The sequence below is a fragment of the Natrix helvetica genome, assembly GCF_964273705.1.
Source record: "Natrix helvetica genome assembly, chromosome: Z".
NCBI classification, from domain to species: Eukaryota; Metazoa; Chordata; class Lepidosauria; order Squamata; family Natricidae; genus Natrix; species Natrix helvetica.
The window spans coordinates 141,546,096-141,562,250 of record NC_138554.1 but is presented as its reverse complement, the minus strand read 5'-3'; the positions used below and the strand labels follow the sequence as shown (position 1 = coordinate 141,562,250).

The 16,155-nt window shown below is 50.1% G+C and overlaps 1 protein-coding gene across 1 annotated transcript in view; it reads left to right on the top strand.

Moving 5' to 3' along the window:
• The window catches only part of LOC309401625 (SCO-spondin-like), a gene marked incomplete at its 5' end in the record, with an annotated part of 141,400 nt that overhangs the window by 37,082 nt on the left and 88,163 nt on the right, over window positions 1–16,155 (top strand). The window contains 16 exon segments of the mRNA XM_081970693.1: window positions 1,281–1,511; window positions 2,966–3,172; window positions 3,707–3,943; window positions 4,870–4,992; window positions 5,709–5,803; window positions 9,798–10,035; window positions 10,259–10,411; window positions 11,140–11,280; window positions 11,717–11,899; window positions 12,004–12,154; window positions 13,368–13,527; window positions 13,608–13,662; window positions 14,326–14,448; window positions 14,559–14,777; window positions 15,053–15,183; window positions 15,941–16,082. Of these exon segments, the coding sequence (XP_081826819.1) occupies window positions 1,281–1,511; window positions 2,966–3,172; window positions 3,707–3,943; window positions 4,870–4,992; window positions 5,709–5,803; window positions 9,798–10,035; window positions 10,259–10,411; window positions 11,140–11,280; window positions 11,717–11,899; window positions 12,004–12,154; window positions 13,368–13,527; window positions 13,608–13,662; window positions 14,326–14,448; window positions 14,559–14,777; window positions 15,053–15,183; window positions 15,941–16,082 (2,589 nt within the window).

Here is a 16,155-nt window from a genome sequence, read left to right as displayed (position 1 = left end):
ACGAAAAGGAGGGCCTTCCTTCCTTCCTTCCTTCCTTCTTTCCTCCCTCCCGCTCTCCCTCCTTTCTTCCATTCCTCCCTTTTCTCACTTTCTCTCCTTTCCCTCCTTCCTCCCTCCCTTCTTTCCTTCTGTCCTCCCTCCCTCCATCTTTTCCTTCCTTCCTTCTTTCTTTTCTCCCACTCTCCCTCCTTTCTTTCATTCCTTCCTCCCTTCTCTCTCCCTCCTTTCTTTCCTCCCTCCTTCCATCTTTTCCTCCCTCCCTCCCTCCCTCTCTTCCTTCCTCCCTTCCTCCCACCATTCCTCCTTTCTTTCTTTCATTCCTTCCTTTCTCCCTCCCTCCCCTCTCCCTCATTTCCTCTTTTCCTCCCTCCCTCCATCTTTTCCTTCTTTCCTCCCTCCCTCCCTCTCTCTCTTCCTTCCTCCCTTGTCTCCTCCCTCCCTCCTTTTCTTTTCCTTCCTTCCTTCCCTCTCTTCCAACAGTGAGGACAATTGGTCAATGGAACTGCTTGCCACTAGACGTTGTGGGTGCTCCATCCCAGGAGGTTTTTAAGAAGAGGCTGGACAGTCCCTTGTCTGAAATGCATAGGGTCTCCTGCTGAGCGGGGGGCTGGACTGGAAGACCTCTAAGCTCCCTTCCAGCTTCTATTCTGATCGAGTCTGGGAGGGTTGCTAGGGGGAAGAGGGCCGAAACAGGCAGGGAAAGAGGAAGCCGCATCCATGGCAGCCCTTGGTGTCTCCTGTCTGCCCGAAGGGCCCCTGGTCTCTTGAAAAAAGGCTCTGGAATTTCCATGCCCATTTTTGTTGGCCTTCCTGGATTCTGGTGTTGTACAGGTAATCTTTACCTTGCAACATGTTTTGTGACCATTCCAAGTTACAATGGCACTGAAAAAAGTGACTCACAACAGTTTTTCACACTTACGACGATCGCAGCATCCCTCTGGTCAGGTAATCTAAATTCAGACATTCTTTTATTTTAAGTCGTCATCAGATTCTTTTAATGACCCCCATAATCCCTTGGGTGGAGTCCAGGCAACTGAATGGAGCTAGCAGAGTGTTTAATGGCCGGATGCCGTACCTGTTGCCAATGCGGAGTTCTGTTTAGCAGATACATTCTTGGTGTGCCCAGAGGGAGAAATACCTGCCTCTATCTAGGATCGAATTCACAGCCTCCTGTTCTTTTATTTGAATTAATCCTAATGAATTAAAAAACGTGGAGAACTCACCCAATTTTGCTAGCCCCCCCACCCAAAACATCTTCTCTCTCCTTGCCCCTGTCTCAGATTGTGGACCAGCTTGCAGGCTGAGCGAGTTCCATTGTGCAGCTGGGCGCTGCTTGCCATACCTGCACCGCTGCGATGGCCATGACGACTGCGGTGATTTTAGCGATGAACGTGACTGCACCTGCCCTCCTGGAGAGTTCCAGTGCCCGAGTGGTCAGTGCCTTCCCAAAGCTCTGGTTTGCAACGGTCAGCAGAACTGTCCCTCTGGCATGGATGAGGCTTTCTGCCCAGGTGGGCATTTGCTTGTGTTAGTATGTATGATTAATTTATTAATTAAGGAGCCAGCTCAGTGCAGTGGGTAAGGTACTGCCTAGAAACCAGGGGACTGTGAGTTCTAGTCCTGCCTTAAGCATGAAAACCGATTGGGAGTTCTAGTCCTAAATTAGGCATGAAAGCCGGCTGGGTGACTTTGGGCCAATTACCAGGAGACTGGGAGTTCTAGTCCCACCTCAACACAAAAGCCAACTAGGTAATTTTGCACCAATGACCAGGAGGCAGAATAGGTCTAGTGGCTAAGGAGGTCCCTGGAAACCAGTAGAGTGTGAGTTCTAGTCCTGCCAGGCATAAAAGATAGCTGGGAGACTTTGGGCCAATCACCAGGAGATGGTGAGTTTTAGTCCCATCTTAGGCATGAAAGATAGCTGGGAGACCTTGGAGCAATGACTAAGTGAAAGTGAGTTTTAGTCTCGCCTCAGCACGGAAGCCAATTAGTGACTTAGGGCCAAACCCCAGGAGACTGGGAGATCTAGTCCCACCTTAGGTGTGAAAGCCATCTGGGTGGCTTTGGGCCAATCCCTATGAGGTGGAGTAGACAATGTGCGATCCCACAGAGTTGGCCTCCTCAGGGTGCCGTCGGCCAGGCAGTGTCGGCTGGACCCCCAGGGGGAGAGCCTTCTCTGTGGGAGCGCCTTCCCTCTGGAATGAGCTGCCCCCGGAGCTTCCCATAATCCCCGACCTCCGGTCCTTCCGATGCGCCCTAAAAAGTTGGCTTTTCCAGCAAGCCGGCCTGGCTTGAATAAAATAAAATAAATTGATTAATTTAGTTGTTAATTTTAATCTAATTTTTAAAATGTTATTGTTCATATTAATTGGGTTTGTTTTTGGAGACTTTATTTAATTTCCTTTTAAACTTTTGTAATTTGTGGTTTTTTTAATGTTGTACGCCGTCCTGAGCCTTTGGGAAAAAGGCGGCATATAAATCCAATAAACAAACAAACAAACAATGGTCTGAGACTGATCCAGGATCCACCAGGACAGATGAAGAACCATGGTTAAGCTAATTCTTTGTCCATCAATAAGTTATGTCAAGAGTTAGATGAGTCTATATAAGTCATCTAGACCAGAGGTCCCCAACCTGAATGGCCGGCTGGTGTGCACACCTCCACGTATGCGCACAACTCTACTTGTGCGAGCCTTACCCCAGGCTCCCGTGGCTCCACTCGCGCTATCCTCATCACAGGCACCTGTGGCCCCTCTTGTGCAAGCCTCATCCCAGGTGGCTGCGGCCCAACTCGCACAAGCCTCATCGGAGGGGATTGTGGCTCCATTTGCGTGACCATTGCTATAAACGTCATGGGGATGCATGGGTACATCCACTTGCCCCTCCCACAAATCAGCTCTTCTTTTCCCCCTCCCCCCCGCTTCAGACCACCAACCTAAACAATGAATTCCCCATCTTATTATAGGTCCGGTGATGTGCGCTCCGGGCCAACTAGTTTGTGCAAATGCCACTTGTGTGAGCCGTACGCAGGTGTGTGACGGGGTACGCGACTGTGACGATGGTACTGATGAGGACCCGTCTCGGTGTCCAGGGATACAGAGCACCCCTCTTGTGCCCACCGTTCCGCCAGCTTTTCCTGGAACCCATCAGCCTGTCGTCAACAGGACCCTGGGTAAGCCGCCTCGAGGGATCTGAGGATCGTCAGACATTGTGTGGTATGTGACCTTCTGGATTAGGAGCTGTCATCACCCAGCCAGCCTTTAAGCCAGTGAGGGGTTCCTACCGTTCTGACTGGTTTGGACGAACCGGTAGTGGTATAGCGGCCCAGGTCACTGCCGGTTCCAGCAACACCCCTGAACCAGTTCCCCGGTCAGCATCATCAGCTTGTTTTTCAGTTCTCTGCATGTGCAGAACAATTTTAATTGCAGTGAGCAAGTGCGCCCAGCACGTATCAAGCACGCACGCACAACTGAACTGACAGTAGTGCCAGACGGAACCCACCCCTGCTTTAAGCCATCAATCAATTTACCCGATACAGGTAGACCACAATTGAGCCCAAAATTTCTGTTGCTAAGGGAGACAGTTGTTAAGTGAGTTATGTCCCATTTTGTGACTTTTCTTGCCCTGGTTGTTCATTCAGCCACCGCAGTTCTTACGTTGGTAACACGGTTGTAAAGGGTATGTGATCTTCTGCCCATCCGTGCAGGGCCACCCTGCGGGCGATACGAGTTCCACTGCCACAGCGGGGAGTGCCAGCCGCGGGGCTGGGTGTGTGACAACGAAGCGGATTGCCTCGATGGCAGTGATGAACTCCGCTGCAACCGCACGTGCGAACTGGACCAGTTTCCTTGTGCCCATGGGGCAGAGTGCATCCACTACCAACAGCTCTGTGACGGCATCCCACACTGCCAGGACCAGTCCGATGAGAGCATTGACACCTGCGGTGAGTGCTCTCTTCTCCCGGGAGCACCCTTGGCCCACGTTCCTCCATTTCTCTTGGGCAGGGGTGCCAAACTCAATTTCATGGTTGACCTCGGAGACAGGGAGCGGGGGGCATGGCCAACTGGGTGGGCATGGCCAGCTTGACACCACTCTCCAAACTCCTGGCATGTTTCCTGCTTGCATTGGGTAGAGGGGGCTGAAACCACGCTGGCCTGATCTTTCCTCTTTGCATCGGGTACACTGGGCTGAAGCGATGTAGATAAACCAGGCCAAAGGGTTGCGGGCCAGCGCCTTTCATTGTCCAGGATGGCCCCGTGGGCCGAGTCCGATCACATCGTGGGCTGCACCCGACCCATGGGCCTTTGACACCCCTGCTCTGGGGTCCTTTTCTCATTCAAGCCCAACTAAACAAGACCCAAGCAAAAATGTCAAGACACAATAAATGTGGAGATGAAAAATAGCCAGTTGGAGCCAGATGCTGCATTGGCAGAATGGCACAACGCTTCCCTGCTGATGTTTTCTGGCCGACTGTCCTCAGACAACTCGCCACGGGAAAATTCAATGCAGGATAACTGAAATGAGGGAGAACCGAATTGCAACTCCCCCCAGCCTTGAGGACTGCGAACGTCAACCTGCGAAGGTCCAGACTTAGAGCAAGACCAAGGCCCGCTGCAGTTTGCTTGTCCCTCTCTTGAGTTATCCTGAGTTCAATTGTACCACGTTGAGTTGTCTGCAGACAGCCAGCTGCAGTGAGTTATCCCGCGGTGAGTTGACTGGAGCGAGTTGGGCAGGGCGAGTTGTCCTAGACCGGCAGCATTTGATCATACAAAATGGCATCTCTGTCGATCTGAAAAGCGGACCCTGCACCTGCGGGAAGAACAGGATGACGATGATGAAGGCAACAACTCTTCTTTGTATTGGAGGTAGGCTCCACGCAGATCCCCCCTTGTCCCGGGTTCTTCATCTGCAACGACCGGATGTGCATCAACGTGTCCCGGGTGTGCGACGGCTCGCCCGATTGCTCCCAGGGAGAAGATGAGCTTGCCTGCGGTAAGTGCAGCTGAGTCAATTTTCGGGAAAGGATGCAAAATCTGGATGGGATGACAGGAAGGGATTGAGTGTACCCAGAGGGGGGGCACTTTAAATTTCCAATCAAACCGCCCCCTCCATTTTGCACTTCCTGAAGATTTAACTCAATTTAAATAATCGAAATAGGTTCCTCGTGTACAGGTAGTCCTCAGTTTACGACTGATGGACCTACCAGCAGGGTACATACAATGTCAATTTGACGTTTTGACAGTAGGGGTACACACACACACCCTTGGTCACACCACTGCATGGCAAGCAATGGCAACCACTCCCTTTTGCCGCAGCCTGCAGTCACAATAATGATTGCCCAATTGAATTGCACAATTACACAATCGCACACGATCACACGATATGAAAAGATGTCAGAACTATCTGACACATTCTCCTCCTCCCCTCGCGTAACAGCTCAAGAAGGAATTGTAACACTTTCCCGTTTACATTGGATATAAATACTGTGTTACCTAAAAAGACGTGGAAATTTATTTATCTATCGATCCAAACGTCCTGGCATTAGTTCACTATATTAAAAAAAAGTCAACAGATAAAATAATCTGTTAATAATCCTTTTATCGTATTTAAGACATAAGGAAATGGATGCCTTTTGAATGATGGAGGGAGTGGATGATGGGTGGGGAGGTACTGCTGGTTCTAATGGCTGCTCATTCTGACCACAACAGAAATCCCGGTGGCTCCACCAGGCGGAAGGAATCAGACGGTCGGACCATGTCCGGAATATTCCTGCGGTGACGGCACCTGTATTGCCTTTAAACAGGTGCAGTGAGGAGTTGGATGAGTGGTGTGATAGCCTAGAGATGGAGCTCTTGCCTCACAATCAGGAGGCTGTGAGTTCAATCCTAAGTAGAGGAAGATATTTCTCTCTCTGGGCACACTGAGAATACATCTGCTGAACAAAACTCCGTACTGGCAACAGGAAAGGCATTTGGCCAGTAAACAGCCTGCTCGCTCCATTCAGTTGCCTAGACTCCATCCTGCAAGAGATTATGGGGTCGTTAAAAGGAGATGATGATTAAAAGGAGGAGTCAGGTCCTTGCCCCTTCTCGTCTCCCATGTCTCAGCACTTCTTCTTTTCATTGCTGTTTCATTCCTTTATTCACTGATATAGCTTCCAGATAGATTACGGAATCTATAATAATAACACCACAATGACGGCACAGGTAGTCCTCCACGTATAACAATTTGTTTAGCGACCGTTCAAAGTTACAACGGCACTACAGTGTCTTAGGACAGTTTTCCACCCTCGTGCTATCCCCGTACTCACGTGATCAGTATTCAGATGCTTGACAGCTGACTTGCAGTTATGACGGTCGCAACATCCCGGGGGTCACGTGATCCCATTTTTGCAACCCTTCTGACGAGCAAAGTCGACGGGGAAGCCGGATTCGCTTAACAACTCTGTGACTAACATAACACCCGCAGAGATTCACTTAACGACGGTGGTGAGGCAGGTTGTAAAACAGGGCAAAACTCACTTAGCAATGTCATGCTTAGCAATAGAAATTCAGGGCTCTCTTGTGACCATATGTTGAGGATGATCCATAAAAAAATATTACAATAGAATAGTATAATAACAGACTAGAATATTAAATAGAATAGAGTAATGTAGTGCATAATGCAGTCATCAACCTATCATGGAGCCTGCCCATTTATGGTCGTAAGTTGCAACATCGTAAAGAAGGTTACCCACAAGTCCAGTGGTCAGAGCCTCTGATGTAATGGACAGACAGTCCTCGACTTACAACCGTAACGGAATTTGCTCATTATGATGGGAAGTCCATTGTGACACCGGTCACCCACACAGTCAACTTCATTTTTCGATCTATTTTTCAGCAGTTGTTAACTGAACCCATGATTCATTATTGGGCACTTTTGCTGAAAAGCAAAATAAACACCACTTTTTGTCCCGCCCCGCCCCCCCCTTCCCCCCAAATGGTAAAATGGGGCTGCAAGACGCTGCCCAAGGACTGTAATGTGAGTCCGTTGCCGGTAGCCGTCGTATGGTCGTGTGATCACAAGGGAGACGGCCGTCAGAATTTCAGGACTGGGTCGTAAGTCTTGTTTGGGGGATCGGTCGTAACTTTGAACCATCGCTAAACAACCGGTTGTAAGTCGAGGCATAGGCTTTCGGTCTGCTCTCTTGCCCTGTCATACCACCGTTCCTCCGTCTTTCCTTTCTACCCTCCGGCCTTTAGTCGTTCCCAAGTAACGTAGAGAGGATGAAAGTCTGCCCAACGTCACGGAGGGCGGGAACACAAAGCCCCCCATGTAACGGCTCGGCCCATCGTTCTGGGGCGGAGACGGTCGTCTGCAGACGCTCTTGGGCAGAGCTGGAGACACTCCTTGTAGTTGCTCCACCCCTGCGGAAGTTTGTAAGAAGAGATTGGACAACCACTCAGGTGACCTGAGTTGGAAGGGACCTTGCAGGTCATCTAGTCCAACCCCACACCCAAGCAGGAGACCCTACACCCTTTCTGGCAGAGGGCAGTCCAGTCTCTTCTTGAAAGCCTCCAGTGATGAAGCCCCCACAACTTCCGAAGGCAACTTCTGTTCCCTTGGTTGATTGTACTCACTGTCAGAAAATCCCTCCTTATTTCCAGGGTTCAATCTCTCCTTGGTCAGTTTCCATCCATTGTTCCTTCTCTGGCCTTCGGGTGCCTTGGAGAATAGCTTGACCCCCTAACTCCTCCTCTCTGTGGCAGCCCCTCAAATATTGGAAGACCAAGAGAAAATGTTTAGGAAAGGGAAAGAATTTACTAGTAGAACAAAATGAAATATGTTAACATTGTCAATGGTATATAGCTAATATGATGTGGGGGAAATAGATTGATACTAGTAATTGCGGATAATTAACTAAATGATATGTTTACCACAAAGAAATAAATTTGAGGATATATGTTATCTATAGTAAAATAAAATAATGGATGGAAACGAAATATTAAATTTGATTAAAATTGGAGGGGCAAATAATGATATTGTTTATCAAAAGAAATTTAATATAGCTGAAATTGGAAATGAAAATATGATGTAAAAGGAACTATGCGTATGAGAAGATGTTAAGGGGGAAAACTTGGGCAACACTTTGCTTATAAAAGAAGTCAAAATGTGCCACAAAAAAACAAAAAAAACCTTTGTTTCAAAAAACAATATATTGGAAGACTGCTCTCATGTCTCCCCTGGTCCTTCTCTTCACTAGACTAGCCATGCCCAGTTCCTGCAACCGTTCAGCGTATGTTTGAGCCTCCAGTCCCCTCATCATCCTAGTTGCTCTTCTCTGCACTTTTTCTAGAGTCTCAACCTCTTTTTTATAGTATGGTGACCAAAACTGGATGCAGAATTCTAGGTGTGGTCTTACTAAGGCTTTACAGAGTGGTATTACCATAACCATAACCCTAAAAGAGGGTGATAAATTGGGGGCGCCTTATACACTGAATGTAGACCCACCCACCCACCATCCCCCATCTCTTGGCCTGTGCCTCCCAGCAATTTACCTCCTTGCAGCAAACTGGGGAAATGGGGCTTGCGGAAGCGGCTGTAGGCTATGGCAATCCTTGCAGCCTGAAACAGCTGATGATCGGGAGGCCCCTTCTGAAATTGAAAGTGAAACTTGCTGTTTGTTGCACAAATTGCTTGGAGAAAGAGGGCGATTTTTTTTTTCTTGTGCTAATCAGGCTGTTTGCTGCAAGGAGGTTAGTCAATAACTGTAAATGCCTATAGAATGTTCAAATGATTAGTCTTTAAAGACTGCTTTCTTGTTGTTCTAGACAACTTAACAAAATGAAGAAGCTTTTTAAAATAAATGCTTGATCTGAAGAGGCCCAGTGCTATTGTATCTTCCTTTAAATAGCAGAGAATAATGTATACTTCCAGAAACAAGCATCTGTACAAGTGTAGCCTGAAAAGTAACACCACAAAGTGTATATTGTCTATACTGTTTGCTGTTTGTTGCAAGGAGGCAAATTGCTGGGAGGCAGAAGCAGATTCCCTCCCCCTGTTTTCCTCCCCAAAATCTAGGTGTGTCTTATACTTTGGAACGTCTTATACTCTGAAAAATACGGTAGTACCTCACGATCTGTATTGTACCCCACTGTTCATGCAATTTAGGATTGCATTGGCTTTTTTGGCTGCTGCCACACAGGGCTGGATCCTATTTAGCTGGTTGTCCACTAAGACTCCAAGATCCCTCTCACAGTGACCGCTATGAAGCCTGGTTTCACCCAGTCTATATGGGTCATTTTGGTTTTTCTTGCCTAAGTGTAAGACTTTACTTTTCTCTACATTGAGTTTCATTTTGTTGGATTTAGGGCACAGACTAGATCAGGGGTCACCCCTAGGCTGTAGCCCACCACCAGCCTGTTCAGAATTGGATTGTGTAAGCAGGGAGCGAGTGCACGTACACAACATGTACACAGCTCTGTTAGTGTGAGTGGTGGGCGCACATGCTCGCCTTTTGCACAAATGGAGATACATGCGTGCACTTTCTTCCCTGCCTGCTATGCATGCAAGAGGTGCTGTGCACATGCGCTCCTAGCTGCCTCTCACATGGAACCATCCCCATCAGCCAGTCCACAATGCTGGAAAGGTTGAAGATCACCAGACTAGATGACCCCCAGGGTCCCTTCCAACTCTGTGATTATCCTGTGATTCCTAATGGCTTTGAGGTGGCAGAAGAGGAGGGCAGTTTGGAGGGGCTCCCGCGTTTCCTATTTTCAGAGCCCTCTCACGCCCGTTCCTGTTGTGTGTTCTTACAGGTGTGCAACGGTCTGGCCAACTGCGCGGATGGCACAGAGGCTTCAGGTTGGCTGCCCTCCGATGAGCGGGACTGTGGCCTCTGGACCCCCTGGGCAGCCTGGAGCATGTGCAGCCGCTCATGTGGCACTGGACTCCAGATCCGCCGGAGGAGCTGCACGCGGCGAGCAGACGACGTCCTCCGTCACTGCCTTGGAGAGGAGACCCAGGCCCAGCAGTGCTTCCTAGTGGCTTGCCCCGGTAAGACCGGGCTTTGGGACCCCTACCTCCTGTTAATGGACTCCGTTCACACATTCAACACATTTTGGTGAGGACACTTGATCCTCTCCTGGTTTCGTCTTCAGCCGTTCAGTGATCAGTTTCCTCCGTAGCTCCTGACACCTTGGACATTGGAGATGCTACCTTCGCAGGGACACTTTCTCCAAGGCAGCCCCTAATCTTTCTCTCTCTCTCACCCGAAAAGTTGATGGCCAGTGGCGCGAATGGGCCATGTGGTCCAACTGCACCGAGGACTGCCGCGGGGTGGTGGTGCGTCACCGTGAATGCCTCCCATCCCAGAATGGGGGACGCCACTGCACCGAAGGGCCAGACGGATCTACCGGTTCGATAGAAATCCGTAAGTCAGTCGGGGATTATGGGTGAACAAACGACGGAAAGTGGGATGGGGTAATCACTATAGCTAGTCCTTGACTTACAACCATTTGTTTAGTGTCCAAAGTGATAGCAGTGCTGAAAAATGTGACTTACGACCGTTTTTGACATGCAGTACCCCTTAATTGCAGTCGTAACCCAAGGACCACCTCTACCGGACATTCATTTTTGCCCTGCAGAATGACAGGAGATGCCTCCATGCTCTGCCCAGCACATAGTGACAATGAACACAAATAGGACAATTAACCAGTGGAGCAGTTTGCCATTAGAGGTTGTATGGCAGATGTGTCAAACACATGGTCTGCGGGCTGCCTCCGGGCTCAGTAGGCTGAGGAATTGGCCAGCGGGGCCAACTAGCCCCTGCCATCCCGGACCAGGCCATGCCCATCCAGTCATCCGTGATGACCAGGCCACGCCCACCTCAGCCCCCCAAGGACAAACAAACTCCTGATGTGTCCTGTGATGGGATTGCATTTGATACCCCAATTGTAGGGGTTTCATCACTGGAGGCTTTTAAGAAAAAATTGGACAGCTACCTGTCTGAAATGGTTCATGGTCTCCTGCTGGAGCAGGGGCCTCGACTAGAAGACCTCCAAGGTCCCGTCCAGCTCTATTATGATTGATTGATTGATTCTGATTGATTGAAAGATTGACCCGCAAGTAGACACATCTCTCAGCTTCTTCTCTTTGCAGAGTTGTGTCAACGCGAGGACTGTCTCAATGCCTCCACTTGCCCGGGAGAGCTAGTGAGCCAGAAGTGTGCCCCGTGTCCCACCTCCTGTACGGAGCTCTCCAGCCGAACACGATGCCGGAAGGACAGGCCCTGCCGACCAGGTAAGGGGTAGCTGAGTCTCTGCGTAGTCAGTCAGTATAAGTTGGTGTCCAGAGAATCTGCTGAAGACCCTCTGCCCATTTGTCCTGCTTGAGCAAAGGAGTTGGATTAGAAGACCTCCAAGATCCCTTCCAACTCTGTCATTCTGTCATCCTGCTATTCTGTTGTTCTGCTATCCCATTATTTTGTCCTTCTGCTACTCTGTTTTGCTATTCTGTAATCCAGTGATTCTGCTACTCTGACATTCTACTGTCATTCTTCTGCAATTCGGTCATTCTGCAATTCGGTCATTCAGCAATTCTGCTATTCTATCATTTTGTTATTCTGTTCTGCTATTCAGGTGTTCTGTTATCCTGTCATTCTGCTATTCTGTCTTTCTCTTGCCTTGTTTTTCTGTGATTTAGCTATGCTCTTATCCTGTTATTCTCTCCTCTGCAGGCTGCTGGTGTCCAGAAGGCCTGGTCTTGAATAGCGAGCAGCAGTGCGTGCGTCCACGAGAGTGCCCTTGCCAAGTGGCCGGCGTCCGCTACTGGCCTGGCCAACTGGTCAAAGTCAACTGCCGGATCTGCACTTGCCAGGAAGGACAGATGAAACGCTGCCGACAGAACCCGGAATGTACAGGTCAGCCCCGCGTTGGGCTCCCTCCCTCCCTCTCCCTTCGGGCGAGGTGAGGGGATCTTCCATTTTTGGCCCCCATGCTAAACGTATTCTACCTTGGTCTCCAGTGAACTGTGGCTGGTCAGCGTGGTCGCCATGGGGTGAATGTCTGGGTCCCTGTGGGGTGCAGAGTATCCAGTGGTCCTTCCGTAGTCCCAACAACCCCACCAAACATGGCAACGGACGGCAGTGCCGGGGCATTTATCGCAAGGCCCGGAGGTGAGTCAGCACCTCCCCAACCCCACACAGAAAACCAAACAAAGGATTCGGGAGCAACAAACCAGGGTGCAGCGTTCAAAAACACCGTGGTTTTCTTGCATGTTCACCGATACAGCTAGTCCTCAACTTAGTTTGCTTAGGGACCATTCGAAGTTATGACAGTGCTAAAAAAATGACTGGGGGCCGTTTTCCATACTTACAATCATTTTGGCACAGGATCAGAATTCAGACGCTTGGCAAGGGAGTCCTGTTTATGACAGTTTCCAGTGTCCCGGGGGTCGCGCATTCCTCTTTGCTGCCCTGCTGATTTGCAAAGTCAATGGAGAAGCTGGATTAGTTTCACAACCTGGTTACTAATGGAACAGCAGCAGGGATTCACTTAATGACTGGAGCAAAAAAAGTCATAAAATGGGGCACAACTCACTTCACAAATTTCTCACTTACCGATGTAACTTCTCGGTTCCATTATGGTTGTAGGTGGAGATTATCTTCATGCAAGAATCTGATCTACTAACGGTCAAGGCAAATTGGCACCACAGTTGACGAACTTCAAAGTGGGAGGCTGAACTTTTGGGAGTGTAGGGACCCCTAACAAATGATGCATTTGATCCCAATCTCGGGATCCACCTGATCATCTCCTACCGTGTGTGTGTGTGTGTGTGTGTGTGTGTGTGTGTTGGAACCGGGCTGCACGACTAATTGGCCTTCGCATATGCGTGTACCAACCTACCACTAGTGTGGGCCAGTTCCCGTTTCTCCTCCCTCCACGCCGGGCCATCAAGTTGTAACATTTGGGGACCACTGCTCTACCATTCTGAACAAATGACTGCGCAATCTCTCCTTGAAAACCTCCAGTATTGGAACACCCATAACTTCTGGTGGCAAGCAGTTCCACTGGTTAATTGTCTTCCCTACTAGTAGGTTTCTCTTCAATTCCAGGTTGCTTCCCTCCTCGGTTAGTTTCCATTCCTTCCAACGACTTGGAAAATAAGTGGACCCCCTCTTCTTTGGGGCAGTCTCCCCAATATTGGAAGACTGCTAAACCTGTCCCCCTGGTCCTTGTTTTCATTAGACTAGCCATACCCAAATCCTGCAACCATTCATCGTATGTTTTAGCTTCTACCTTCCTCTTATCTTCTCCTTGCAAGGAGGATGCCCATCCTTCCATTCTACCTCGTGTGGGTCAAAGGTGTCTCCTTCCAATCCTCTGCAGATGCCAGACGGAGCCATGCGAAGAGTGCGAACACCACGGCCGGACTCATGCCATTGGTGACCGCTGGCGTTCGGGACAATGCCAAGTGTGCCAGTGTTTGCCGAATCTCACCGTCCAATGCTCCCAGTACTGTCCCTACAGTGCGGTGGGCTGCCCCGAGGTGAGTTTGCCCCCTTCCTTCTTCTTCGCCCGCCCGAGGTGTCTGATCCTTATGTTGATCCTCCTCCTTCTGTCTCACAGGGCCGGGTGTTGGTGAAGGGCCGAGCGGACACCTGTTGTTACTGCATGGAAGGGGGTAAGTCCTAAAAGTGGGGGGCAGACATGGGGCAGAGATAGCACAAGTTCCGTATTGCCACTACTATGGTGGGCCACATTTGTGAAGAGATACGGAGTATTGTTCAATCTTGCCAGCTTTAAGATGTTCAGACCAACTCCCAGAATTCACTTGGCATGCTGGGAGTGGAAGTCTACCCCTCTTAAAACATACTAGCTGGGGAATTCTGGGAGTTGAAGTCCACTCCTCTTAAAGTATGCTGGCTGGGGAATTCTGGGAATCGAAATCCACCCATTTTAAAGTGGGGAATTCTGCTAATTGAAGTACATCCATCTTATAACTTGCTAGCTGGGGGTATTCTGGGAATCGAAATCCACCCCTCAGAAAGCCTGGTTACTAGTAGCTGTGTTCACACAACATCCCACATTTTGGTCCACCTGAACCTTGGTCTGGAGCTGTTTGTGGCTTCCGAATTGGCCCAGCCAGATTGCACTGGGACGCTCCCAACAGACCACATGTGAGTTGGGAACAGTGGCTACTTCAGCCTTCGTGGGATCAGATTCCTATGAGTGATTTCCATATCCCTTGACGGTGTCAGTCACTTTGGTAGGCGGCTGCCATAGTGGTACTCATAATGGATGCCTCCTCCCTACCCTGTCGGATGCCTTCTGTGCTTTGTTGCAGGGGAGAACCAGACAGCCATCCCAAGCGCTCTGCCTCTGGGACCCCTGGGGACCACCCAAGCCAGCTCTGCACCCTTTCCCACGGCTCCTCCACTCAGCACATACCCCCTGCCTCCGCTCGGCGGTAAGGAAGTCCACGTACCATGTTGTGGAAATGCAAGTCTTGGGATGGTTGTGAGTCTCAGTCCCTTCTGATTATATTCCTGCCCCCTCAACTGTCTTCTGTCTACCCAGATCTCTGCTACGGTCCACTGGGCATCGCATCGCTGCCGGACGCCAGCTTCACCGCCTCCGCACAACAGCCAGAGAACCCGGCATATGCCGCTCGACTCGGCCGCCTGCTGCCCGGGGCTGATTTGCAGGGTTGGGCCCCCCCAGCAGAAGTGTATCCGGAGCTGCTCTCTCGGCCCCCCTTCCTCCAAGTGGATTTGGGGGAGCCCAGGAATCTGACAGGTAGGTGCCTGGTCTGGATTGAATGGGACAACTCACGGCTGCCATCTTGCTGTGGCTATCATGGCCACTGTCATGGCTGTCACCATGGCAAATTCTTTTTATACCTCATCACCAGTTCCAGCCATTCCTTGAAGCTTTACAAAGTGTGTGTGTGTGTTGTACAAATCTCCTATATTAAGGTTCCCCATCATGCTTGCAGGATGCCTCCACCATTGCAGGCATCCAAGTGTCTGGAGTTTCTCGGACATTAATTGATTTCCCTTCGTCTTCCCCAGGAGTCGTGATCCAAGGAGCAGGGACCTCCGATGCCTACGTAACCAGCTTCTTCCTCCAGTTCAGCCTGGACGGGATGAGATGGCACGACTACCAAGAGGTCTCCTCCAGGAGCGCCAGGCCTGAACCAAAGGTTGGCGTCTCCTTTAGAGGAGAGAGCTTCATAAGCAGAGAAGTCCAGGAGACCTCCAGATCTTCTGGAACTGGGTGGCATGTCCAAGCTTGGCCTGTAAACCTCTGTTGAGGAGTGGACTGGGGTTGGAGACACACACACACACACACACACACACACACACACACACACACACACACTGCTTCTCAGACAGCCCCTTGGCGACGGCTTCTTGATAGGCCTGAAATGAGATAATTTGATTGTGGGCAAATTGCAGATCAGGGCAAGATGGGAACAGAGACAAAGTAGAATGACAGTTGTAAGGGACCTCGGAGGTCTTCCAGTCCAACCCTCTGCTAAGGCAGGACTAGAACTTACCATCTCCTAGTGGTTGGCCCAAAGTCTACCACGGCTTTCATGCCTAAAATGCAACTTGAACTTATTGTCTCCTGCTAATTGGGCCAAAGTCACCCAGCCAGTTTTTATCTGAAAGCAGGACTAGAACTCCCAGTCTCCTGGTTATTGGCCCAAAGTCACCCACTGGCTTTCATTCCTAAGGCCGGACCAGAACTCCCAAACTCCTGGTGATTGGCCCCAATAGGCCAGCTGGCTTTCATACCTGGCGGGACTACAGCTCCCTGTCTCCTTGTGATTGGCACAAAACCAATCAGCTGGTTTCCACATCTAAGGCAGGACTAGATCTCCCTATCTCCCAGTTTCTAGCTGGGCGCCTTAACCATTAGGCCAAGCTCTGCATCTCTCATCTTTTCCTCCCCAGCTCTTCCAAGGAAACTCGGACGACTCAACCCCTGTGGCCAGGACCTTCCAGCGCATGGTGCATGCTCAACACGTGCGCCTCCTGCCCCACGACTTCCACAATGGCATCTTCCTGCGCCTGGAGTTGTTGGGTTGCGGGAAAGGTGGGACTTCATGGGGTTTCTGGGTGGGCTAAGGAGGAAGGAAGGGGTGCCGAGGCGACACAAATTGTAGACT